At 39.0% G+C, this 26,389-nt stretch overlaps 2 protein-coding genes across 4 annotated transcripts; one reads left to right on the top strand and one right to left on the bottom strand.

The window, feature by feature from the left end:
- Positions 1-14,706, top strand: DNAJB6_1 (DnaJ sub B member 6). Its single transcript, XM_012943856.2, has 3 exons — positions 1-1,223; positions 10,539-10,674; positions 13,575-14,706. Exon 1 carries the CDS (start codon positions 81-83, stop codon positions 891-893), a length of 813 nt encoding a protein of 270 aa, XP_012799310.1. The 5' UTR covers positions 1-80; the 3' UTR covers positions 894-1,223; positions 10,539-10,674; positions 13,575-14,706.
- MS3_00002890 (uncharacterized protein) lies at positions 11,630-26,389 on the bottom strand (the record flags this gene model as incomplete). 3 transcript variants are annotated; one of them, XM_012943857.3, is made up of 5 exons in its annotated part: positions 15,301-15,562; positions 17,192-17,275; positions 23,187-23,461; positions 25,357-25,494; positions 26,354-26,389. In XM_012943857.3, 5 exons carry the CDS (start codon positions 26,387-26,389, stop codon positions 15,301-15,303), a joined length of 795 nt encoding a protein of 264 aa, XP_012799311.2. The 3 variants fall into 3 exon arrangements, with proteins under 3 accessions (XP_051070549.1, XP_051070548.1, XP_012799311.2); XM_051210542.1 differs by having other exon boundaries at positions 11,630-15,562; positions 25,357-26,389; XM_051210543.1 differs by lacking the exons at positions 25,357-25,494; positions 26,354-26,389 and having other exon boundaries at positions 11,630-15,562; positions 17,192-17,873; positions 23,187-24,308.

Below are 26,389 nucleotides of genomic sequence, written 5' to 3' on the forward strand. Positions count from 1 at the left end.
AGTAACTTGGCGCTAGTTTCAATCTGAGACCTTGGTCATCTGGAATTTTCGTACGATAGCTTAGGATCGAAAATTCTGCGATGGAGCAAACCTGTTATTATAAAATTTTAGGTATTGAAAAAACTGCTTCAGGTGATGAGATAAAGAAGGCGTACCGCCGACTGGCACTTAAATGGCATCCAGACAAGAACCCAGACAAAAAGGAAGAAGCAGAAAAATGCTTTAAACTCATAAGTGAGGCATATGAAGTACTGTCGGATCCCAAGAAGCGTGACATATATGACAGACGCGGCAGGGGTCCTCATGCTGGCGAGGCATTCGTATTTGAGGATTCTGATCCTTTCGCAATGTTTACGCGGTTCCACTTCCGAGATCCCATGGATATATTCAGAGAAGTTTTTGCTGGCTCTGGGCTCGATTCTTTCTTTGGCCCCAGTATTCATGACTTCCAATACGGTCCTCAGTTGGGTCGAACTCACAGGTCCAACTCTCATCGCAACGCTGGGCGACAATCCGGATCTCCTTATCATCATGCCGGACGTTCTAGTCAAGTGCAGAGCTATGATCCCATGCTCGCAAACCCTTTCATGGGTGGACTCTTTGACTCTCCGTTTGGTGGGTCACTGTTCAGTCCTTTGATGGCTTTTACCGATTCTGGGTTCGGAAATCCCCAGGGTTCTTCATCAACTTCCATCTTCAGTAGCTTTGGTGGGTCTTCATGTGCGGGTGGTTTCAGGTCAGTTTCAACATCGTCCAAGTACGTAAATGGGAAAATGGTTCGTGTGACAAAAGTGGTAGAGAATGGTACTGAGACCATTACGGAAGAAGTAGATGGTCAAGTAACTAACCGAACTGTCCGTCAATGTGGAAATGGAGCCCTGCAAGCAATGTGATTTATCTTCACACGAAATATACTTTGTTCGCATAGTAAAACTATATTAATTTTGTATAATCAGTTTCACAGTTATTTGTTGAGGTTGATAAAGTAATATTTATGTTGTCTAAATGACTGTCTTAATGCGTCCAATTTACTGTTACGTCTATTGGATACTTTGTTCTTCAACTGCACTTAAGACATACCACATTCGAATCCTCTTATAATACTTATATAAAATAAATATATCCCACTGATTTTGTTGTTTATTTTCACTTTTCATTTCAAGGTATGATATTCGTGTGGAATCGCTTAGTTGTGTCGTCAAGTCTCGGTTAGCTAAAATCATGTAAGTTTATAGATTAACTTATCCGCAGCTCAATCTATTAATATTTGGCCGTAGCCCATGTTTCATCTTTTGTTAGCCATTAGTGCATCTTATGGGGGAATTTACTAATTCAAAGCGCTCAGACTTCACGATATTTGCGAATATCTAATTTTCCGACTAGATTTAATCAGTATCGTGAGAGTGCGAACTACGTTTTCAATTAAATCACTGCTGCCATCACCTGCCAGTCTTTTTTAAAACTCAGTTCTTTAAATCCAAAAAGTAATTTACCGATCTCCAAAACAAGTTCATCACCGTACTGACAGTAAAATATGTGACTTATCTGCTGGTCCAGTGAATGAACGACCTAGGTTCGTCCAACAGGAAGAGTGCTTCAAACTGATGTTTTAGTGATAAATAACTGACAGTGTAATGGCTGGTAATGTTACTTATCTATATTAGTCGAACTTCATATTAACAAATACGAAATTTTAACCGTGTAGTTAGTTCCTAGTGGATTAAATTTTTTCCTAAACTCACCCCACCGATGAAGTTGGAGTAATTTTGTGCAACTAATATGTCGCTATCTGGCGTACTTGTATCTGAGCAACGTGTGTACGCGTTAATGGTGTGATATCATTTCTTTTTACATTATTTGTAATAGCAGCAGTGAATATCTTTGTATACTGTATACTAGAGGTATGTTAGCAAGTATTGTGGCTCATATGCAAGCCAGATCTCCGACGAATTAGAACTTCATTACCATATATTTACTAATGTAGTTCATATGTTGTTAGTCCTCAAATGTAGTCACCGATTTCAAACTCCAGTGACCGAATTTTGCAACGTCTGTTGATCACAGATATTTTAGAAATATTACTCGCATCTGCTGGAATCACCGGGTAAGCAATAGAGAGGTTAAACGCAAGATATTAGGGAATGATGGTAAATCAGTTGATGAACTTGTAAATCTCCATCCACTGAGATGGTTGGACCACGTGTTACGAATTCCAGAACACCGATTACCACGACGCACAAGGCTGACTAGTACTGGAAACGGTTGGAAGAAAGTTAGGGGCGACCAAACCAAAACGTGGCATCAATCCTTGAAGTCACTAGATTCTGGTCTGAGTCATGTTGGTAGATGCAAACTATTTGATTGGGGCCCGCGCGACTATCATAACCAATGGTTGGAGACTCTGGGTGACATGGCTCAGGATCGATCACAATGGAGTAGGTGTATACACTCTATGTCTTCCCTTAAACAATGAGATTGGAATCGCTTCATATCTTTCTCTCTATCAACTAATTCTTTCTTCCTGTACTATATCCTTATATGCACTCTTTCTTTTATATATTACCACCATTGAATTAACTACTTCTATGAATTCGGTGTTCATCTTGTTGTGTTAATGAGGTATGGCAACTTGGATCGATGCGTATATGTGCCTGGTCCTACGTTGTAGCTGACTGACTGGCAACGTCTGTTTACGTAAAACAGTGTCTGGTGGTTTAGCATTGGTAAAGTGTTCACCTTGGATATTTACCATCCTTAACAATTCTGCCTTTCCACTAGCGAAAGTCTAAGAGGGTCAGTCATAAAATTGGGGTTCCTCACCTCTCTGGTTATCGGTCTTACTGATAGGGCTTAAAAATCATAAATTCGACAAGAAAACAAATACATACATTTGCACAGTGACCTTATGTGATACCTCAAGCTGTTGTTTATTGTGATTTCTAGCTTTTTCAACTTGTTGCGACTATGGGAAATTACCCTGTTACTTTTCTAAGTTTCCGTAGAAATGTCCCTCCACGATGTTACTATTTAGAAAATGTTGGTTGTTTATTAACCCCCAACGGCGCTCAAGCATATATCTACCACCAACATTTTTATGTAACTAGCCATTCACTAGATACGTCAGGAAACAATCAAGGTTAATGAATAAAGCTCATGAAATAGTCTTCATGGCCACTAGAAGTGCCGTATATATTTACTTGAAAATCTTGACACCTGAACCTCATATTAGATCGAACAGTAAAAATCAATGGTTAGAGCCTAAGTCCCTCACTATATATATGAACTTTTTGAAACTCAAGTGTGGTTACTCTCGTAGCGTCGTTTGGTCAGTACGGTGAACTTCCATGATTTAATCTTAACGTGTCTTTGAATATGACTGAAACTAGTGTTTCTGTAGTTAGATCGAAAAGCAGAGTTAACACTCCAAGTCTGTATCCCACTTACCATCGTCTTGTCCAATAAAACAGGACTGTAAAGATCTAGGATCTGTAGTTTCTGCCCATCCTCGTTCATTGTAGTTCAGACCCAATAAAATGTTAATTCTACCGAAAGCTACCCAGTATCTTTCCAAAACCCAACCATTCGGATTTAATAATTATAGCTGGTGACTTAAGCATATAGAAGGAACTTAACTTAAGCCTTATTCAGAGACGCTTTTGAAATTTAAAATCAACAAACAAATAACCCCAACCGCTTTAAAATTTATACTCTGAAAACCATTGGTTACTGGAACGTATCAACTGTAGACATAAGGCGGTAAGTTGACTTATCAACCGTCTAAGAAAACCAATAGGGAATCCCCACCTGTTCTTACCCCAAAATTAATCTGATGTAAGAGTACTTCTGCGCCTTGTCTCAGCGCATAGAGGATTGCAAGAATTCGAGCTCACTCTGAAAATAGATTCGTCGAGAGTTTATTACAGAAAAATAGATTAGCATTTCATACCGTGTAAAGTTTATTTTAAGTTACCCTATTATGATCTAAACACAGTAAGACAATTCAAAATGTTTTTAACATTCAAAGTACAAATCATTACTGCAGGAATAATCCGCATCAATACATAGTTTGGTATTGATAACCAGCTGGACAAATTGATCGTCCTACCAAGTTTATCAGCTTTGGTCGGTTAGTGACTACAGAAATACTGCAATTTGTGATCATCGTAAAATTAAGCCACGTATCGAGCGTGCACGTCACCCGATTGTCTACTAAAGAAGTTTTATACGGTGATATACTATGTATGACTTATAATGACAATACAGCCGCTAAGAGCTAAACACATATTTATGCTGTAAATATTCGATCATAGTTGTCGTCGGAGCATTTCTCAAATATAGTGGAACCTTCAAGTTAGTGATGGAAGTTTCTGACTCGAAACACTAAATAAACTTAAATCAGCTGCAGCGACTGTGACGTGTATTACAAATTCGTAGTGATTTGTGGGCGACAATGATAGTGATTGGTTGTTTGCTTAGTCAAACTTATAGATAGTCTGACAGGCATTAGGTGAGTCATATATCCTCCTATCCTTATTATTATTGATTGTTGTCGATTTTCGGTGTGAAAGTATATTTATGTTCTAGTCAGGCTAACCACTTGTTCTTGATCTGAACTGTGTTGAAGTCCTGTAGAATAGACATTAGGAGGGAATCTGTATAGATATTTGTTTAAGGCAAATTAACGTCCCATTGGTGTAGACAAGGGAAACCGAGCGTTATAATACGTAGTCACCATGTTGGTATTTATGCCATTTTGTCTGGTGCCTGAGCTAATTGAAAAGTTTAAGAGAAGCCGGACCGAGATATGGCTCTACTACTAGTAGACTATTTGGCTGGCATTTCTCGTCCACTAGCTGCAAGCTCATTTAAAATGACTCGGTAACCAAATCGGTCCCCCAACTTATGGCTCTACATTATGTCCTAATATATGGCCCCCGAATGCCCTGGTACAGCCGAGAGTGGGGTGAGTCCGCTCTCCCTCTCGAAATACTCTCACACGGCCGCGCGTGTACAGCCTCTGCCAGGGAAGTCCTACTCATTGCCTTCTCGTGGCGGGGGTGTTGTCTACGAAAATGAGAGGACGAAAAGCGAATGTCCGGCGCCTTAACCGGATCACAAACCAATGGTGCACATGGGCTCCAGTATCCTGCGGGAACAAATGGCGTATGAACCAATCTTTGGTCACCGGCTACCATGGGATTCCATCTCCTTACGATGCTCCACTGCCTTGTGGGTTAGACCTTTAGGTCAAAGGCTCGGGGAGTGGCCCCCTTAGATAACCACCTGCTTCGGTTTGGGCACCCGGGCAGTATCACAGCCCACACACAAACGATGAACTCTATGACTATGGCAACCACTTTTCTCGCTCCGAAAAACAATCAGTCGATTCAAATAATTATCATTACTATTATTGTCATTATTAATACTATTATTATTCCTATTATTGTCATTATTATTATTATTATTATTGTTATTATTATTATTATTATTATTATTATTATTATTATTATTATTATTATTACTTTCCACATTATTCACCCTCTTTTATACTTATACAGCGGCTCGTCTTTGGTGGAAATCCGACTGTATCTAAACGTTCTCGAGTCACTGTCCGGTTGAAAATTGTATGTTACCATCGAATATGAGTACTGAAGCAGTTTTTCTGAAACCACGTGCGCCATTCAAACTGGCTGCCTTCAACGTTCGCACACTTATGCAGGTTGGTCAACAGATAGGGCTGGCTATGTCTTTGGAAAGTCTTAATATTGATGTTTGTTGTCTATCCGAGACCCGTATTCAAGACCCTGGCGAAGTACTACAAATTCGCTCTACATCTGTCACTTCAAAAAGCTTGTTTTACGTGCGCTTATCCGGGGACCCTGTGGCATCTTCGTCTGGTCTTGCAGGCGTTGGTGTCGCACTAAGCGCTAGAGCTGAGGCAGCACTAGTCGATTGGATCCCCATTAACAGTCGGTTATGTGCTGTTAGATTAGAGAGTTCCATCAAAGTGAGAAGAAATCGGCGTGAGAAACGATGTCTTTTCGTCATCTCCTCCTATGCCCCGACAGATTACAGCCCGGATGCAATCAAGGATGAGTTTTACCACCAGTTAACTGATCTTCTCCAGAAAGTGCGTTCGACAGATATTGTAGTACTAGCCGGAGACTTGAATGCTCAGGTCGGGCGTCTAGGCACAGAAGAGAGTCGTTTAGGTGGCCGATGGGGACTCGTTAGTCGCAGGTCAGATAACGGGGACCGTCTACTGCAACTGTGCACAGACCACAACCTGTTTCTGGCTAGCACTAACTTTCGGCACAGTCATCGCCGATGTGCCACCTGGCGTCCTCCCTCTGCATCTCAAGCCTGGACTCAGATTGATCACATCGCGATCAGCTACCGCTGGCGTGGTTGTGTACAAGACTGCCGCTCCTTTTGGAGTACCTATCTGGACTCTGACCATGCCTTGGTCTGCGCCAATCTTGCCTTACTTTTCAGTGGACAACGAAGTGACCGCCAGCAAAGGATTGATATTAGCAAGCTGGTTGCAACTTCTGTTGCAAATAAGTATCGAACCGAGCTAGCCTCTAGGCTAGCTACCATTCCACCGAAAAGTATAGATGAGCATTGGTTGCAATTGCATGACGCCATGAAAATGGCGGGAACAGTCAGTTGTGGGTTTGCGAAACGTCCCGCTTTTAAGCACTGGGTTTCTTCTGGTTCCTTACAACTCATTGAAGCCCGTCGGTCTACTCCGGGTGACCGTGAGTTTGACCATAAACAAAGGATGTCACGTAAGGAAATTGGGCAAAGCTTGCGTAAGGACCGAGAAGCCTGGTGGTCGAAGCGTGCTAATGAGCTGGAAGCAGCAGCTGCATCTGGTAACTACTGGAAGCTCTTCCAGCTCATCCGAGCCACTGGCAGCAAGAAGTCTGGTGTGAGTGAAACAATCTGCGAGGATGATGGGATGCCAATCACTAACATCCATCGACGTCTTGGACGATGGGCAGAATTTTTCGAAGGGGAGTTCAACTGGCCTGCTGCTCCGGCAACATCGGTCAGGCTGTCCTTCCCTCCATGGCCGGTGACGACTGATCCACTAAACGAGAAGGAAGTCCGCAAGGAACTCCAACTCTTGAAGCGTTACAAATCACCTGGCCCAGATGACTTACCTCCGGCTCTTTTTAAAGATGGTGGTGACTTTTTGACTAAGGAATTGACGACGTTGTTTACAAAGGTTTGGGAACTAGAGAGTGTACCAACGTCATGGAATGAGTCGATAGTTGTCCCTATCTTTAAAAGGGTTCACGTCGTTCCTGCAGCAACTATCGGGGGATAAGTCTACTTCCGATTGCGTCCAAGCTATTGGCTTCCGTCATACTTCGTAGGTTGTTCAAAACCCGAGAAAGATTGACTCGCGAGGAGCAGGCTGGGTTTCGTTCTGGTCGAGGATGTATTCATCATGTCTTCACCCTCCGCCAAATGTTAGAACATCGCCAAACTTATCAAAGGCCAACAATCGTAGTGTTTCTTGACATCAGGGCTGCCTTCGATTCGTTGGACAGGACTGTTCTCTGGGATTGTCTATTGAAGAAGGGTGTGCCTGAGAAGTTTATTAACATCCTAAAAGCCCTATATAAAAACACCTCAGGCAGAGTGAGGGCATACAACCACCTCTCTCCATTGTTCCATTCGAGCAGTGGGGTTAGGCAGGGTTGCCCAATCTCACCATTCCTCTTCAACTTTGCCATCGATGACATTCCGGAAACAGCTCTGATGAATGTAAGTAATGGTGGTGTGGATCTGTTGCCTGGAGAAAGACTTCTCGACCTTGAGTATGCGGACGATATTGTCTTACTGTGCGATAATGCCCAAGGCATGCAATCCGCACTCAATCAGTTGGCAATCAGTGTCCGTAGGTACGGTATGTGCTTTGCACCTTCCAAGTGCAAAGTACTTCTACAAGACTGGCAGGATTCCAATCCTGTACTCACCCTGGATGGTGAGCAGATAGACGTAGTCGAGAAGTTCGTGTATCTGGGTAGCTGCATAAATGCTGGTGGGGGTGTGAGTGATGAGATCAATGCACGTATAGTGAAAGCCAGAGCAGCTTATGCCAATCTGGGCCATCTTTGGCGCCTTCGTGATGTTAGTCTGGCTGTAAAAGGTCGGATCTACAACGCGTCGGTGAGAGCAGTTTTGCTCTATGCTTGTGAAACCTGGCCTCTCCGAGTTGAGGACGTTAGACGAATCTCTGTGTTCGATCATCGCTGTCTGCGAAGGATTGCTGACATTCAGTGGCAACACCATGTCAGTAATGCAGAGGCTCGGCATCGTGTGTTCGGGCACAGAGACGATAATTCAATTGGTGTTACCATCTTGAAACACCGACTTCGGTGGCTTGGACATGTTCTCCGAATGTCGTCCCAGAGAATTCCACGTCGTGCATTATTTGCCGACTCTGGGACTGGTTGGAAGAAGCGGAGAGGTGGTCAGTATATGACATGGTGTCGTGGGATGAAAGAAAGCTGCAAAGGACTGGCTTGTGTTGGTCCTTCACGACTCCCTGGTTGGGGTCTGAGAGATGGTGCTACACAGTGGCTAGAGACGTTATCAGATATGGCTCAGAATAGAATCCAGTGGCGATCCTGCTGTAACCTTCTTTTACTTTCTTCATAAAAAGTGGTTCTGTCTCCCTTACCTGAAAGATTTCTTCCGATTGTACCTTTCCGTTCCCTGATTACTAGCACATTAACTTACACCAATCTCTTCGTTATTGTTCTCTCTTTTTTTTGTTGCGCTCCTTAGCATTTTTTTTTCTTTCTTTGTATTCCTCTCGAATTTTCATTGTTTTGTGTGGCGCATATATATTGGCGCTCTCTTGTACCAATATTCATGTGTCCAAATAAATAAATAATAAATATATGACTAAGATAGTCATTTAAGTTAGAAGACATGTTAATGCTGTAAATATTTTGTTAATGATAATTTCGAAGCAATTTTTGCATGTTGTGGAACTCTCAACTTCCATTTTTAAGACTAAGTGTATCAGTCAAGGCTGTAAACTTATATGCTTGGCTATGACGCGTTTTACACACGCTTATACTAACGTAGCTATGGTCGTTTGAAGAAGTTCAATAATCACCACCACAAAAGCAAAAGACCGACTGTTGATTTGAGTTGCTGACTTTCTGATGTGTTTTGCATGGCAGTTACTTCAACAAGTAGTTGCCTCGGAGAAATCAGAAGGTCTGGAATCAACTAAATGTTATTAGCATGAAGACATCTCATTCCTACAAAGTTATTATCAATAGTTTTGGGTATTCTTTAGCGCCATAACATTTGAACCTGAATTATTGTGATGATTGACAGACTTGTTTATTTAACCACTTTTCTTTATATTGAGATCATGAACCGATCAATGTTAGATCACCATTGAGTACCTAGAAGCACCGAACGGTCGTTTCATCCCAGTATGAAACCTCTCAACAGTGCGCACCCACGATCCCGCGTGCTGGACTCGCACCCTGAAACTTGAGTCTCGCGCGAACGCCTAACCTCTAAACCACTGAGTCGGCACCTAACGGTGTACAGGATCATGGGCGCGCACTGCTGAGGGGTTCTATACTAAGACGAAACGACCGTTCAATGCTTCCACATTCTCAATGGTGGTCTAACACAGATCGGTTCAGGATCTTATTAAAAAACCCCACAACCCTAAACTGGAAACCATTTTTTCATTTGCGCAACCCTTAGGAAATTACGACATTCCTGCTTCAAAATTAAAATAACCTTGGATTCAGAGAATAGTCTTCTGAAATTGCTTATAAGCATACAATGGAGACTCAGCATAAATGACTAGTATAAACCAAAGAGAAATTACAGAGTGAAAATAATTCACCAGCACTTGCAAAAATCTAGACAGAAAAGAAACAAATTCAAAAATGTAAGTAATGCGGTCATCAATATCTAAGGAGAGATAAAACATTGTTGTGCCTTCTCTCCTTTACTCGATCTTAGTCATTATCAAATATCTTCAACCAAAAACTACAATTATCCTGTGGACTCCCAAAGTAAGAGTTTCAAATTAAACAAACATGTCTTACAGTCAGAGTAACACAAAAGAATACCGAATACTACACTCGCTTTCTGATAGATAGTAAGGTATATCACCCCAACAATAGAAGTGGAAAGTTTCCTAAGAGTAAACGAGTGTGTTGAACATATTTGAATTCTGCCATCCTTCTAGGATTGGCACGACTCATCAAATAATTTGACTACACGCGACCAGATTACTATTTTTAAACTAAACTCCAAAGGTAATACAACCAAGTGACACAAATAATTGTCATAGCTCGTATTTCAGATACTGCTACGCTAGTTTATATTATTTGTGTACATAGCGGCGTTTCAATAATACTGTAATATCTAGTAATCTACTGGGACTAATTTTAGCGGGGGATTTTCAAAATCTGATTTCCTGAAATTATTTATAAACCACGTATCTGAAGAAATTAAAAGTGAATTCTGGTTTATGTCAGGTGTCAGCTTTCAATAGCATTTTGGAGGTGCAGTCAGCTGTTCAATTGGATTGACATTCGACATGGTTATCAAACTAGACATTCTGGTGTTCATACGCTTACTAAGTACCACTTATTTTGGAATACTGTGATCAAAGTGAGCTGTTTACATTTGTACGATTACAATTTTTCATATGTTGAACAAAACACAAGTGATATCAGTATAATGCATGTCTTTTTTACAATTCTGTAGAATAAACTGGCTACAATTTCACTAGTATTTTTACGATAAAATTTAAACACTAAGTAGAAACTCGGAAGCCATTTCTTAAAAGATAAGAAATCTGACTACCAACTCTATAAAAGTGCAAATTCATTGCATTAAAATTTGAACGATATGAAAATAGATCAATATCCTAAGTAGGTATGATTCCGATCAATTTTATTTTTTAACAATAATGATATGACTATTTGAAGCGTGATGTAAAGATTTTCTGCAGACTGGTAATAGAAACCTGAATTACTTACAATGACATAAACATCTTTGGGTTCCTCTTGATAAAATTAAATACAAATTCATCATTAAAAACACACCAATGCTTTGCAAAAGACATTATATATGACATAAACGAACATAAAAAGGCTTTATAAGGAATACTTAGAAAACAGGCTATTTAGTTCATTCTTTAAAGGTTTGTCATTGGCACAAAACCTATCCACCTTTGGTGGGATTACATTTAAGAATGATGTGAAAAAAATCTGCGAAATAGGGGAAGGTAAGAAACCTTTCGACAAGTTAGGAACGTGATGCAATAGTCCTAACTCCTAATCTGGTTGTCATAATACAGTACTACAGTGAGGTTGTTAAACTCAGTGACTCGATATTATGGTGTACCATTGGAAATAGAAATAAGACGAAAATCTGAATATGGCTTCCGATTTTCTTCCTGATATTCAGTAGAGTTTGTCGACAACATACAGAACAGAGTTCTCCCATCAGTTTTCAATTATCAATAAGCTATCTGTATAATCTTTGATATATATATATATATATATATATATATATATATATATATATATATATATATATATATATATATATATATATATACCCGACCGTTATCTGATCCTATTATGTATTTGGTTGGAAGCGATTAAACTGTACAATGATCACACAATATAAAGGAAGTACACCGAAATATATTGCCGATTCTGACCAAAAATAAGTAATAATACGTCATACCATAGATGTAAAAGATAGGAATATGGTAATGTTGCTACCATAACGATGTTTATAGCCATTGACCCGAATAATTTACGAGGACTGATATACGGTTCATACTTCATTGTAACAAAGTGACCGGCACAAAATGTTGCCGGAATACTAGATGTGGAGCCACCTACTCTTAGACAAAATGACCATTCCTGAGAATATACTCGAACTGAGTATTGTTTAGAAGTATGGTAGTGAAAAGGTTTAAAGCAAACGTCAACAGTAAATATTCCATAAGGACATCAAATTTTAAATGATTTGTATCGTAATTGTGGTGTCATCACAACTCAAGAATCTTGGTTAGACGATTTACAGGACGATTGCTTAGTACCACTACGTGATTTCAAAATCTATCGTCAGTATCGACCAAACAATAAAATGGTCTGGCGGCGGTGAAGCTACGTTTGTAAACGTGAACTGGTGTCGATCTACTTTTGCGTGTTTCAAGTTTTCAAATGACTTTATCGACTGTCTAACTTTAAGATGCCGTCCAAAACACCTGAATTAATACAAATATGTTTGTGTTACCAACATTTATGTGACTCCAGACTGCACATCATCTGCACTATCTGAGTTCGCTGTTATTGCCCTCAATGATTCACTTTCAGTTGTATGTGGTGATTTCAATCCATGTGACTGTAGCTTCCTTACGTCACTAGGTCACCAAAATGTGGTAGATTTTCCCACTCGTTTGGATGCTCATTTAGACTTTGTTTTCATTAATGATGTGGGTATATATGTGACTCGTAAACGTGCTCCATTGTCTAGCTCGGATCAATGTATAATTCGTGTTCTACCTAAAGTATATGGAAAGCATGGAACGAGTACACTCTTACATCAAGTCAAGAAAGTCAAATATAGGAATTACTCAGAAAATATTTGAAATCTGAATCACATTTACAGATGACTTACTGGAAAACACTACTGATGTTGTCACTTGTTACCTTAAACTCTGCCTTGATATTTGTTGTCCCACTGAAACCATTTTTGTAAGTTTTGATGGACTTACATCTTCACAGCTAAAACGACTACGTAGGGTAAAAGAAAGAATATACAAGGAGAAAAACTCGCAAGCTAAATGGTCTAATACAGCTATAGATTATACGTTTCAACTCTATGTTTACTCAAAAACTCCCCAAGAATGTGGAAACTTTTTAAAGAACTTACAGGTGACAGGCACATTAGAAGCGATAACCAGCTGAATGTGTGTGACCTAGATAAGTTTTTTGTACGTCAGTCATCAGATGTAATGCTCTCTATATCTACAGGTTTGAAGAATTGTTGTGTTCCTAGTTTCACTGAAACTGATGTCCGAAGATGTCTCCAGTCACTGAATTCATCCCAATGTTTATGACCTGATGGTATCCCAAACCTCTTTTATAAAAAAAACATGCCGACGTTCTATGTTATCTATTCACGAGTATCTTTAACAGATCCTTCTCAACTAATCTCATACCGAAAATGTGGAGAAAGACAAAAATAATCCCTATACCTAAGAAAGTATCTGGTGATAAAAATGTGAAACCTAAACCCATAGCAATAAATTCACTTTTCCTCAAAACAATGGAGAAATTATTGATACTTCCACTTCAACCTGCGATAAAAGAGCACATTGATCCATATCAGATTGCTTACAGATGCAGAAGAAGCACCTTAGATGCCGTTGCTGTTCTGCATCACAATATAGTATTCAGTTTTGAAGAGGGTAAGAAGTATGTTCGATGCGCTTTTCTGGACTATACTTGTGCTTTTGATTCTATACCAAGACAACGTTTACTTAACAGGTTAATCAGCGTCAACACTGACAGCTGGATAACAAATTGGCTATGTTCCTATCTCTCTGGAAGGGACCAGTTCACTGTGTTTGGCGGAAAGTGTTCAAAGTTTCTAGTGTCCCATGAAAGTGTACCACAAGGAGCCGTTCTTTCACCTCTTCTTTTCTCTATTTTTCTGCATGATCTGCCATCTTCTACAGAAAACACTTCTGCGAAATATGAGGATGATCTCACTGTATATATGCCGATTTCTACCTCTTTACATCCCATTGAATTGAATGAGTTTTTGTCTCGTGTTGATTGTTGGTCTGTTGTTAATGGTCTCAAACTTAATCTGTCTAAATGTCAAGCTGTTACCTTTGGCATAAGACATGAACGGCATCTAAACACCATTTTGAGATCCCATAATGCTTGTGCCATTGAAGACTCTTTGATAAACACAGTGTCGAAGGTCAATTATCTTCGTGTTACTTTTTCCTCTGATCTCTCTCGGTCTTCTCATGTTTTACTGTTATCGAAGAAAGTTTTCCGTCTGACTTACTACATGAAGAGACTACATGCTTTTGGGATTACTCGTCATTTACTCTTACAATTTGTCAATTCTTGCATATTACCTATTATTATTTACTGTTCTCCATTATTCTTTCCCGGGCTTTTGAGAAAAGACTTTGCTGTATTGCGGAGAGTGCTGAAAGCAGTTATCAAGGTGTGTGGTGAATCTTCCGAGGTCATAATTAATATGGTTATGGATAGAAATCTAAAGTCATGCAAACTCCTGGCAGGTGTTATCTTATCAGATATTAACCATCCTCTTCATTCATATCTTTCTCCTTGTATATCTTCTGGTAGAACGAGACGTAGTTACATTGAAATCCATGCACTCAAGCAAAAGTATAAAATTTCTATAATACCTTACCTAGCAAATATACTCTGTGACGAACAGGTTGTTAGAGTTAACTTAGTCAATAACCTGTATTCTCAAACATGTCTCTAATTTGGAAAGTTGTACAGTTTCAGATTTTTTTTCACCTTTTACCTTTCTTCTTTTGTTGCTGTCTTTTTTGTAGAAGAAACATGTTGAAATACTTTGTTCTGAGAATTCTATATTGTACCAAAATATAATATTGAATAAAGCCATTAATAATAATACTAGTTGGTTACCCAAACGGAAATAGGTGAAATGAGGTTTGAAACTGACTCAACGGTTTATAGTCAATTGTGGTAACTATCGCGGCAGTGAATTATCAAGGTAGTGCAGTGAAGCTTCATCAATTGAAGTATGTAATTAGACCAGAACTTTGTTTCAGAATGTCAGTATATGACAGGTACTTAAGTTACTATGCGCTCACAACCAAATGACTCTCAAGATTGATAGTTAATATTTATGACTGCTTCCTTTATGTACGAAGTGTTTCATAACAAACCAGTGCACAGGAATTGAGATCTACCACTAGAGATGTGAGCTCTTTGACTATAACAACCCAGAATTTATTACTCTTAAATTCATATAATCTTTCCGAATGTGTAGTTCAATTAAACACATTTTTTAGGTTCGAGGAAATGTGTGCCTAAAGGATTTCAGAAAAATCGACAAAGAATGTGATTATCAGAACTTTGTATTTCATTAAGTAATGTACAAGTGAATTTTGTATTCACAGCTATCTTGTGTGAACTCACAGGAAAGGTACTTTCGAGTTCGAATGATAACTAAACTAGATATTTCTGCAGGCAATACTCAAGACACTTCATTCTTTTTCGGAAATGTTGGATCATTTAAATGGAGTTTTTTCGGCGGATCAGGAGTCTTGAAACGCATCCATGCAACTAGAACACGATCCCAAAATGCGCCGAATGAATCTAATGCAGGTCGTACATCCAGAATAGCGAACTGATATGCTTCATTCACAGAACCTCCATCATAATAATCAATTACATAACGTACTTCTTTACCGCATCGATCGATCACCCAATCATGACGATCGAAAGGCAACTCATAACTGAAAAAGTAGATAAAAAAGTCGTTTATGTTTCAGTTTTCCCTACATATAACTATCAGAACAATTTGAAGAAAAAAATGGTAAAAATCCAAGCTAAAGGTCACTAACAACAAACTCTATTCATTGTTTCACCTTGCGTACGTAGTTCAAACTACTCTTACTGCATTGGTACAATTATCTTCACTGAATTAGATTCACAGTAAAAAAAGAGATGCTGATTATTACCTTAGTAATTCACAGTGTACGCATCGTACAAAAAATCTTTCGAATTCTGTCGTGCATTATTTGCCGACACTGGGACTGGTTGGAAGGAGCGGAGAGGTGGTTAGTGGGATGAAAGAAAGCTGCAAAGGGCTGGTTTCTGTTGGTCCTTCACAACTCCCTGGCTGGGGTCCGAGAGATGGTGCAACACAGTGACTAGAGACGTTATCAGATATAGCTCAGAATAGAAGCCAGTGGCGATCCTGTTGTAACCTTCTTTTACTTTTAAATAAAAATAATATATTTGTAATATCCCAATGAGTAGAAATATATTATTTTTATTTATAACAATCAACCCAATGCTAAATTTATTCGAAATGATCAAATCAAACCTTGGTAATGATACCTACTTCTTTAACTTTCTTCGTTAAAAAAATGGTTGTTACTTCCTTAACTGAAAGATTTCTTCTGATTGTACCTTTCCGTTCCCCCATTTTTACCATTATTATTATTACACCACCTTACATCAATCTCTTCGTTATTATTCCCTTTTTTTCCTTCCCCTTAAATTCTCATTGTTTTGTGTGGCGCATATATATTTGGCGCATTCTTGTACCAATATTTATGTGTTCAAATAAATAATAAATACCATTCGAACAAAGCTAACTAAAGAATTTATCCAAATTTTTGACATGAAGATCAAGAATAAAACCTAAAAGTCAAGTTTTAATTTCATTAGCATGAGAATGACCTATGAAACTAGTATTTTTGAATAACCTACATGTCAAGTGACCCTTTAGTTACGTTTACCTTTGCTTCAGAATACTTTGTGCATCACCATGCTATTTGATGATCATAATAAAAACTTAGTCTCATGGAGTTTGTGTTGTCCTTTGATAAACAGTTTATCGTTTTCGGAAATCGTACATTGATAAGTTGAGTATCGTAAGGAGTTATTAGTATTTTACTGTCCCCATTTTAACAGCCCAAAAGTAACTCACCACCAAAAACCCTTATCATAATACTTGTAACCAAAAAAGACTTTTTTAATATGGTGCAGATTTGTGTGCTTAGTATTAACCTATAAATGTGAGGGGTAATGATACTATCCAGTTGCCTAAACCAAAGTAGATAGGAACAGGTATGATTATGGGACTTAGTGGTGGGACGTTGAACTCCTTTACCGCTAAGCCAACGACCCTAGCCAAAGTATGACTTCATTTGAAAACCAATTATCAGTTGCTTTTTGGATTTATTAGCTTTTAGGTTGATGCAAAACTATCGCTGAATGTCTAAATATTTAAAAACTTTCTTTACTAATTTTTATTTTTCGTTCATTTACCATGTGTACACAGTGAACTTCATATCTTGAGCAGTAAATACTGGTTATGAAAATGACCTAAAGTTGTTCACAAAAACAGTACATACCCCATGGCCCGACGAATACGTGCTCTTGGAGAATAGTTTTTTGCATCTCCAGCAAAACGACGCAATTTCGGTGTCATACATTCACTGGAAAAAAGTAAACCAAAGAGAATATAAAATATTAAAAAAGCTGGGTTTTGGCTAGCAATGAAAACCGAGGAGTGAGTTTTGTCCTACATCCGAGTTTTTGTGTTCACACATATTTAAAGCTAGTACCTATTGCTTCAAACGCCGAGTCTCAAGTAGGACGAAATGTGTATCCTGTTTTCCATTGCTACCTACAATTCCACTTGACTAAATGACACATGCAAACATAGACTGATTAAATGTTATCCCTAATATCAACAAAGCGAAGATTTAAACTCTTACAAATAACCAATTAATTTTAAGATATGTTCATATGTGAACAAGAAAGATTAAATTAGTGGGTTGAACATTTAGTCTCGAAGTTTACCTACAAATACATAATTGACGATATTAAGATAAAAGAAAAATAACAAATCATAGTATATTGTTTACATTAATTATGTCTCATAACAAAACTTTCTACAATACACAATTAGTAAAGGTTGAACACTACGTAATGAAAGCAATACGGAAAAAAGCAGTCTTGTCAGTCACGAAAAAAATGTTGAAACTATGCGAAGACAAACTAAATAAGGTTCTCGTGACATTTCAGCTTGTCCTAATATGTTCATATGAAAAATAAAAACAATGAGAATGATGATTACCACTGAAAGTCATAGTATTAGAAATTCCACACACTTATGCTGCATGAACCTGACTGAACATATTGAAGAGTAATAAAATGGGATAATGCCCTTAATAATATTACGGCAGTTTTACTGTAATGAGCGTATATGCGAAATCGCACATTGCATTTGTAAAATAAGAAAACGATAAATTAAATACATCATTTGCATATCTTCCTTGGATTGTCGCTTACAAGCTCCATAGTTCTTTGATTCTCGTTGCTACTTAGACTGTTTTTGTTTTCCTTTTTCTTCTTATTCCCCTCTTCTGTCCATAGGAATTCTAATTTCAACTCCTGGTACATATTACTTATATCTGTCTACATGAGTAGCACACACTACACTATAAAATAAAACTTACTTTCCAAATAGCCTAGGAGTTTGTATCAAAATGTTCACCATGGGAACTAATATGGTGCCAAAAATAGAATAAATTCAAATCGGTAAGGCGTTGCATGATAACTTAAAGCTGAAGACAAAAAGCCTATCCTTCGTATATAGCCCAGGTGTTATAGAACTGATTTATACGCATAATTTGCTTGATGCAAGAAATATAATAATTAACTATAAATTCGGCAGAGATTTTTAACACGATAAACTGACAATTTATTCACAAGTTCTACCTTCACTTTATCCCAACCGTAGCTGCTACCTTGACGCGATGGTCGGGCTTGCCTATCGTGATGACCCAACCGAGCTATATTGGCTGAAACATATGTTCCTGTAGGTTCTACCATGCCAGGCAGGTCGATTGGAGAACGGTAAGACTAAAAGCATCAGCTCAAGGTCTGAGGGAGAAGTCGTACTGCTGACTGTAGAGAGGTGTGACAACCAGCATCTGCAGCGATGCTGCCTTCCCACAAGGAGGGGTGGGGTTAGAAAAGGTCGACCCTAAAAATGTCACACCTCACCTTACCTCACGGATTTCCGTCTCCGGCGGTAAGGCCCTTTGAAGAACGGAGCTAACACATTAAAAACCTTCCACGAAAAGGCCGTGCGAGACCGGCCTCAAGCAGTTGTCCCTTGGGCTCTGCGGTCACGCTCCCAGGTCTTTAAGACCAACACTAATCCAATTTCCTTTTCAGGTTCCTCAAGAAATACCCTTCCACGATGTGGGCAGCCGGGAAGTGACACCAGCCCTCATACCCGTAACAGCACACGAGACCAAGTTGGTCACAGTCAAATCCTCCCCACACCTCCTAAAAACTCTCTTATCTCAACGACTAACCGTTCTCACGTCCCTTTATCACATCGCACGCACACTCTAAACTACATGTAGGAGCTTTTAACGTCCGGACACTGTGCCAAATAGGACAACAGGCTTCCTTAGTTAGGACTTTAGAATCTCGCGCCATTTATGTGTACTGCGCCTCTGAAACGCCCATACAGGATCCGAGTAGCGTCATTCACTTGACCTCATGTTGTGGATGCGGAAGAATAGACCAATAATTATCATGTTAAGTCCAATGGTGTCCTTGGACTTTAAGTGGACATTTCCTATTGGTCGATATCTGTTCACTTGTTGAGTATTGTACAAAATGTTTTCTATTTTTATGGTACGCTGTGGTATGCTTGGTTAGTATATAAATAGAGTATGTTTGAAATATAATGATTCATATCCCCGAGGCTGTGGCTTGTGTTCTGGACTCAACTGACTGGGCTAGACAGGGAAGCGAGACCAATCGAGACTCTAGGCCGTCCGTTCGTGTTTACGTGTCACTGTAATCGATCGATAAGTACGCTGCTCTCTAATTTTCCAGTCAAGGACACAAAAATTAGCACAGGGTAAAAATCGACAGCAACCTAAAGCCATAACACCTCACCATATCAAAACAAAGAACCATCTCGATTCACGCTTCATGTGTCTGGAAGCCCTGATTCTGCTTCCCGTGGCCTCGCCGGCGTAGGTATAGCATTGAGTCCTAGGGCAGAACTAGCTCTCTTAGAGTGGATCCCAGTAGACAGTCGTTTGTGCGCTGTCCGACTGAACGGATCAATAAGGACTCGGAAAGATAGAGACACTCGTCGTTGCCTCTTCGTCGTCTCTGCCTATTCTCCCACTGACTGCAGCGCAGATGATGTAAAAGACGAGTTTTACAGAAAGCTTCCCGACCTTCTCCGAAAAGCTAGGTGCTCTGATGTAGTAATAATAGCTGATGACTTTAATGTTCAAGTAGGTAAACTAAGCGAGAGGGAAAGACACCTGGGTGGATCTTATAGTGTCGTGGCTCAAAGAACAGATAATGGCGACCGTCTGTTGCAGCTATGCTCAGATAACCACCTGTTTCTTGCAAATACTACATTTAAGCATAAGGAAAAACATCTTTTGACATAGCGACCACCGAATTCGTCCCAACGTTGGACGCAAATAGACCACATCGCTATCAGCCACCGATGAAGGGGCTTGAATCCAGATCATGCTCTAGTGCAAGCGCGTATTTGTCTGCGTCTTACTGAACGTAGGAAAGACACTACAAGGAAACCTCTTATGGTCCTACCCAATGATAACCAAGCTAAGAATATGTTTCAGGAACAACTAGAAAAAGCTAGGCAGCCGTGTAAGTGATACCCATTTCAAAGCAGCGTGGAATGATATCCGGAAAGCTGTGGAAACAAGTAATATCTGCTAGTAAGGTAAATCATAAGGTTAGAGGGAGATACTGAATCTCAGCAGCATCTACCGCACTGATAGACGCTCGAAAAATCATCAAATCTGGATCTGAACATGACGAAGAGTGGAGTCAGCTTAAGCGCAGGCTGATAAGAAGTCTACGCAATGATCGCCCCCAAATGCCCTGACGCGCCCAAGAGTGAGAAGAGTCAGCTCTCCCTCTCGAAATGCTCTCACGTGACCAAGCTCATGTTATAACTTGTGGCCTGTGTGCCCTGTTAATGTATAACGTAACGATACTGCCAATTAGAGAGCAGTGAATTATCGATCGGACCAATGACGCGTAAACCCGTACGAGCAGTCTAGAGTCCTTGTCGCTCGTTCTTCCTGCCTAGCTCAGCCAGTTAAGTTCAGAACACCAATTTCAGCCTCTGCGATATGAATCATTTATTTCAAACAAACTAAATTTATATACCAACCAGACAGACCACATCGTACCATAAAACAGGAAACAACATTTGTACAAGAATTAGCCTAATGTGGCTGTGAATGAGGGAGGTAGTAATTAATAGACAGGGCATAATTCAAGAATGGTGAATCGTAGAAGAATAGTTGGTAGGTCAAAATAAAGCTCATAATAAGAGGAACATGAATATGTATAGTTTAGTTATTTAACAATTATACGATAAAAATATACACATAGTAATGGTCCATAAATGGATCCCAAAAGTTACCATTCACTATGCTTATTGGGACATAACAGTATACAGCCACAGTCCTACTCAATGCCTTCTCACAACGGGGGTGCTGTTTACGAAATTGAGAGGGCGGAAAGATAATAACCGGTACTTTAACTGGGTTGGTGGGTATGACAGATTGACCTACAGGAGTTGGAAAACCCTGATCACAAATCAATGGCGTACATGAACTCCATAATCATGAAACAAATGGCACATGAACCTATTGTTGGTCACCGGTTACCATGGGACTGAGTCTCCTAAAGTTGTTCCACTGCCTTGTGGGTTAGACCTCTAGGTCAAAAGCTCGAGATGTGGCCCCCTAGGAAAACGGCCTGCCTCGGTTTGGGCATCCAGGCAATATTCCAGCCCTCACACGAATAAATGATAACTGCTATTGGCCTCATTGTCATTGTGTGGCGCATCTGTATTTGGAGCCTCTTTGTACCAATGTTTATGTGTTCAGATAATAAAGAAGACAGATATGTTTACTCTATTTTCCCCTAGATACTGAGTCTCAAAGTTATTTTAAACCCTATGATTCAGTGGATCTATTCATTATTCTCAAGTTATATTGTTTACGCCTAATCTTTTCTAATACCATTGACACTGTTATCACTTCCACTATTCTAGCATCCGTTTTTATAACTTCCTCTCGTTGTAATGATATGGTGTGGCAACAGATGTACACATGACAGGTTCTACGCTGTTCTTGGCTGGGTGACAGATTTAAAACACTTTCAGCCAGTATTAATTACAGTATTTTGTTGAAGTATTTTTTTAAAGCCTTAAATTCACAATCATTAGCAAACTTAATGAATTATTTGATTCCCATTATAACTACTAACTTCTGAATTGTGAAGACCGATATGATTGATTGTTATAAAATTCAGTAAGCAATTAGAAATAGACAATTACCGTATTCATTATTATACTTAGTGATCAGTGTGAATATCTATGGATTATACTTATAAACTCGAACACAAGTTAGTTGATTAGCACATAAATTAGTATATGCTAAAAAAGTAAATAAGTTTCATTAAACAAAAACTTGTAATTTGAAGGAAAATTCAGTGTATAATTAGGAATCATCTTAACCGTAATTTTCATACTTAATTTACATAACTACATGGTAAATTCGCGAAGTCTTTCATAAAGTAAAACCAAGTTGGGTTGCCTTAGTTCATTACGATCTCATTGTTGACAATGTAGATTAAGAAAAAAACCCGAACAATACATCTGTAAACGACAGCAATAAATAATCCTTCGTCAACAAATAAGTGAATCTGAAAAATACATCTAGATTATTTTTAATGACCACGTTTAGCTGTCAAGAAGTGGTTGAACAAAAAGAGACAGAGTTGACACCAACTTAAAAGTAAAAACTTTATCACATGGGCTGTTATGAATTTAAACAACGATTTATCTACCAAAATCTAAACAATCCGGTAAAATCAATAACCATTATCCAATAGACATAATTCACAGCTTCGAATATGGAATACTTGCACCGAATTGGTGATGTTATTTGCGTCATTCATTTATAGTACAAATACGTTCACATGGATTCTAAATACTGACTTTTATACACTATAAAGGGTTCATCGTGAATAGTTCAAAACGTGTTTATAGAATAACAGAAGCTCGTATCCAAAATTAATGACCAGAAGTTAGCAGGGCCTAGAAAAAATACGCATCGACCTAAATTGTTACATCTCTCTTCAGTTAGAAATCGACGTGATGAAAAGCAAAGAAAGTGCATCAATATTATAGATAATGTTAAATAACTAAATGTAAGAAATATAGCTCAGTTATTATAAAAAGCTTAATATACTGAATTCCATCACTACTAATAGGAAAATGAGCCTAGTTTTTACCTCAAGAGAATTCACACTTACTTAGCATGTAGAGCTTCCCATTTTAAAACCTCACGCCAAGCTAATTCATTATTTATATTATGTATTCGTATGATGTTGTTCATATCTTCAGGTTTGATATCATCATCCCGCCAACGCCAACCTTTACGAAGCATAGCGTTCCAAAACATTTGAGGTGAGGGATATATCCATTTTTCACCATCAGATCGATCTGCTTTTGGAATGGAAGACAATTCGCGTTCAGTGGACAGTGGGAAAGGTTGTCCAGGACTTGGGAGTTGGTTAGGGGGTGGCATCTAAAATACAGCCAATTGGTTTAGAAAAAATAATAAAATATTTAAACCAATTGATAATGATCAGTAATGAAGATTATCTAACAGCAAGTGGAACTGTTGTCTTAAAAGTAGAAGTCCTAAAGATAGGTTTTTAACTATGAAATATCTTAACGTATAGCATACAACAGCAGTTTGCTAACAAATACCCAAATTTATAACACACAACTCATAATACAAAATCTGTGTGACTGTTGTTCGTCGTAAAGCATAAGTTCGCTTGTCAAATCAAGTTTTTTCATGATTAATATAAACGATCAATGCTCTCCCTTGGTTTAAGTGTTTTACACACTAACTTAGGAAACGTCTAGTATTTGTGACTTGGTCAATTTCATTGTTGTCTTATATAGTAGCTTCCTCAAGTGTTTGATGGGTAGGCTAGTTTATGAACTAAATTAGGCGATACAATACAATCTAGATTTGAGTTCAACAAAGTCAGGAGCATTTCTTGTTGTGTGTCTTTTATATCCTCACCTGAGGCAACCAAAATTGAAAACAACTACTTAGCTAACTTGAGAGTTATTCAAGGTCCCCAAACGCACTGACACGGCCGAGAGTGGGAAGAGTCAGCTCTCCCCCTTGAAATGTTCTCACATGGCCACGTACTTACAACTACTCGCTGCCTTCTCGTGGCAGGGGTGTTGCTTACGAAATTGAGAGGACGAAAAGCGAATGTTCGACGCTTTAACCGGGTCAGTGGATATAGAGGATCCACCTAGGAAAGTTGGAAAACCCTGATTCCAAACCAATGGTGTACATGGGCTCTAGGATCCTGAGGGAACAAATGGCGTGAAGCAACGTTAGGAGATTCAGTTCCACGGTAGCCAGTAGTCAACAATAGGTTCGTGCGCCATTTGTTTCCTCAGGATCCTAGAACCCATGTACATCACTGGTTCGGAATCGGGGTTTTCCAACTCCTATAGATGGATCCTCCTCATCCATCAACCCAGCTTTGGAGCCGGGCGTTTGCTTTTCGTCCTCTTGATTTTGTAAACAAGATCCCCACCGCGAGAAGGAAGTAAAACTTTCCTGGCAGTGGCTGTACATGTGTGGACATATGAGAATATTGAGTGACAGAGAAGTCTACCAACATACACTATGTACCTACACTTTGAAGCAACTTGAAACATCCGCGAACTGTCTAGAAATGAAATAGGTGAAAGAAAATTAAGAAGAAATGGTATTTTATTAGTGAAACGTATGGTTTAGTAGTATGCGTACGACCACGTAAGAGGTCAATAAGTCCACTGTTTAACCTCTTTATTATAGAATGCATAGTCTACTTCACTCGAAATATCTTCCAGTAACCGTGTGAAACATTATCATGGAAGTCGCATTCGCCAACTTTAGATACTGGGAAAATTTCCAGCAGTGATAGTTTTTTATAAGACCCTCCCCTCTACTGCAGCAAAATAGGCTAAGTTTATAACAGGAAATAAAAAAAATAAGTTAGGCATAATGCCACATAAAATAATAGCGAATGTACCCGTAACGGACAAAGATTACTACAGAAACTGAACACTAAGTTGTTGCTCTTCATGGAGCCAAACTTGGAAACAACACCATGATTCGGTTTAAGGGTTTGTGGAGTAATAGTAACGGAACTATGAAGACTGACGATAATTATATTCTATTAGCCGACCCAGTGACTCAACACAGGTAGTTCCAAACAAACTTATTCCCAGAACCTATAGTGGACAGTGAACAACATTTATAATCTTGCTTGCAAAAAGAGGCCGAGATTACAGGCAGAACCCCAGCAAAATTTATTTCAACAAATGAAAACTTGTCCTTTGTAGGCGCTTGGTATAAAAATAAGATTCATGAAATACTAAAGACATGGGGAATATGAAACTCACAAGATTGTCTGGACTGAGGTTCTTGTATCCATGATTCATTGGACATCCATCACTTTTCCCAACAGGACATTCACTTGGCATCTCCTTTTCTTGACCCACTTGCTGACTCCGAGAAGAAATCAAGCCCATTATTTCAGCCTATAGTCGGACGACCATACACAGAAAGAACCTTTAGTGAACAAAACAGCGGACGGAGTATGGATTCACTTAAAAATATGGCCTCTGTATATCTATCATTTGCACCAAGTCACCTGGGCTATTGATGCAGAAACATGAAGGGTAATTTTCATTCAAAATCTGTGAGATTTATGCTTTCGAGCTTAAGTTTCATACTGATAGAAACGTGCGAGCTTAACCGAAATCGACCAACAATACATCAGTTTCTGTCGCCAAATAACTGTTGGTTAGTGGATGGACACAGGAATTTCATCAAAACGGCTAACAGTATATTTCTACGACGACCCTTATCCTTTAATGTTTCTTCTCAATTGGCGGTTGAGTACAATATACTCGAGGTCATTCAAATGAGTTTTTATTCCTACTCACTTAGTTTTAGTCGAGCCCAAAATTGTGGATCTCGGCGTAATTCAGTCGGTAAATGCTAAGTAAACGCTTAGGACCAAAAGTGTCCCGTGATTGCCTCTTCTACTACTTTTAATGACCAAACAAATGCTTTTTCGGACACTTAAGTGTTGCATGTAACTTTTCAATATACCATCATAATTTCTTAACCTTGAGAACCCTATGAAAGAATACGGCCGTTTCATTGTATTTTGATCGATTTTAGAAACGACTTTCATATGAATCCAGGTGTTCGCTTAACTAACAAATGTTTTCATGCTCTGAAATTTTTAGGACTACCGTCAGGTCTACTCATTCCACGAACTTTGATCTGACCAAATTTGTTGGTGTGAATATGTACAAACATCTTAGACTGTTTGACCTTCTTATTTGTCTAAGGAATCCATAACCAATAACAGACCACGGTAGCGCTTACTACGAAATACGCAACTATTTCGGAATGTTTCAACAT

This window comes from Schistosoma haematobium, chromosome ZW (genome assembly GCF_000699445.3).
Source record: "Schistosoma haematobium chromosome ZW, whole genome shotgun sequence".
Taxonomy (NCBI): Eukaryota; Metazoa; Platyhelminthes; class Trematoda; order Strigeidida; family Schistosomatidae; genus Schistosoma; species Schistosoma haematobium.

Excerpts from the sequence above, each read along its gene's own strand:
- DNAJB6_1 (XM_012943856.2), top strand. The coding sequence starts at position 81 with ATGGAGCAAACCTGTTATTATAAAATTTTAGGTATTGAAAAAACTGCT.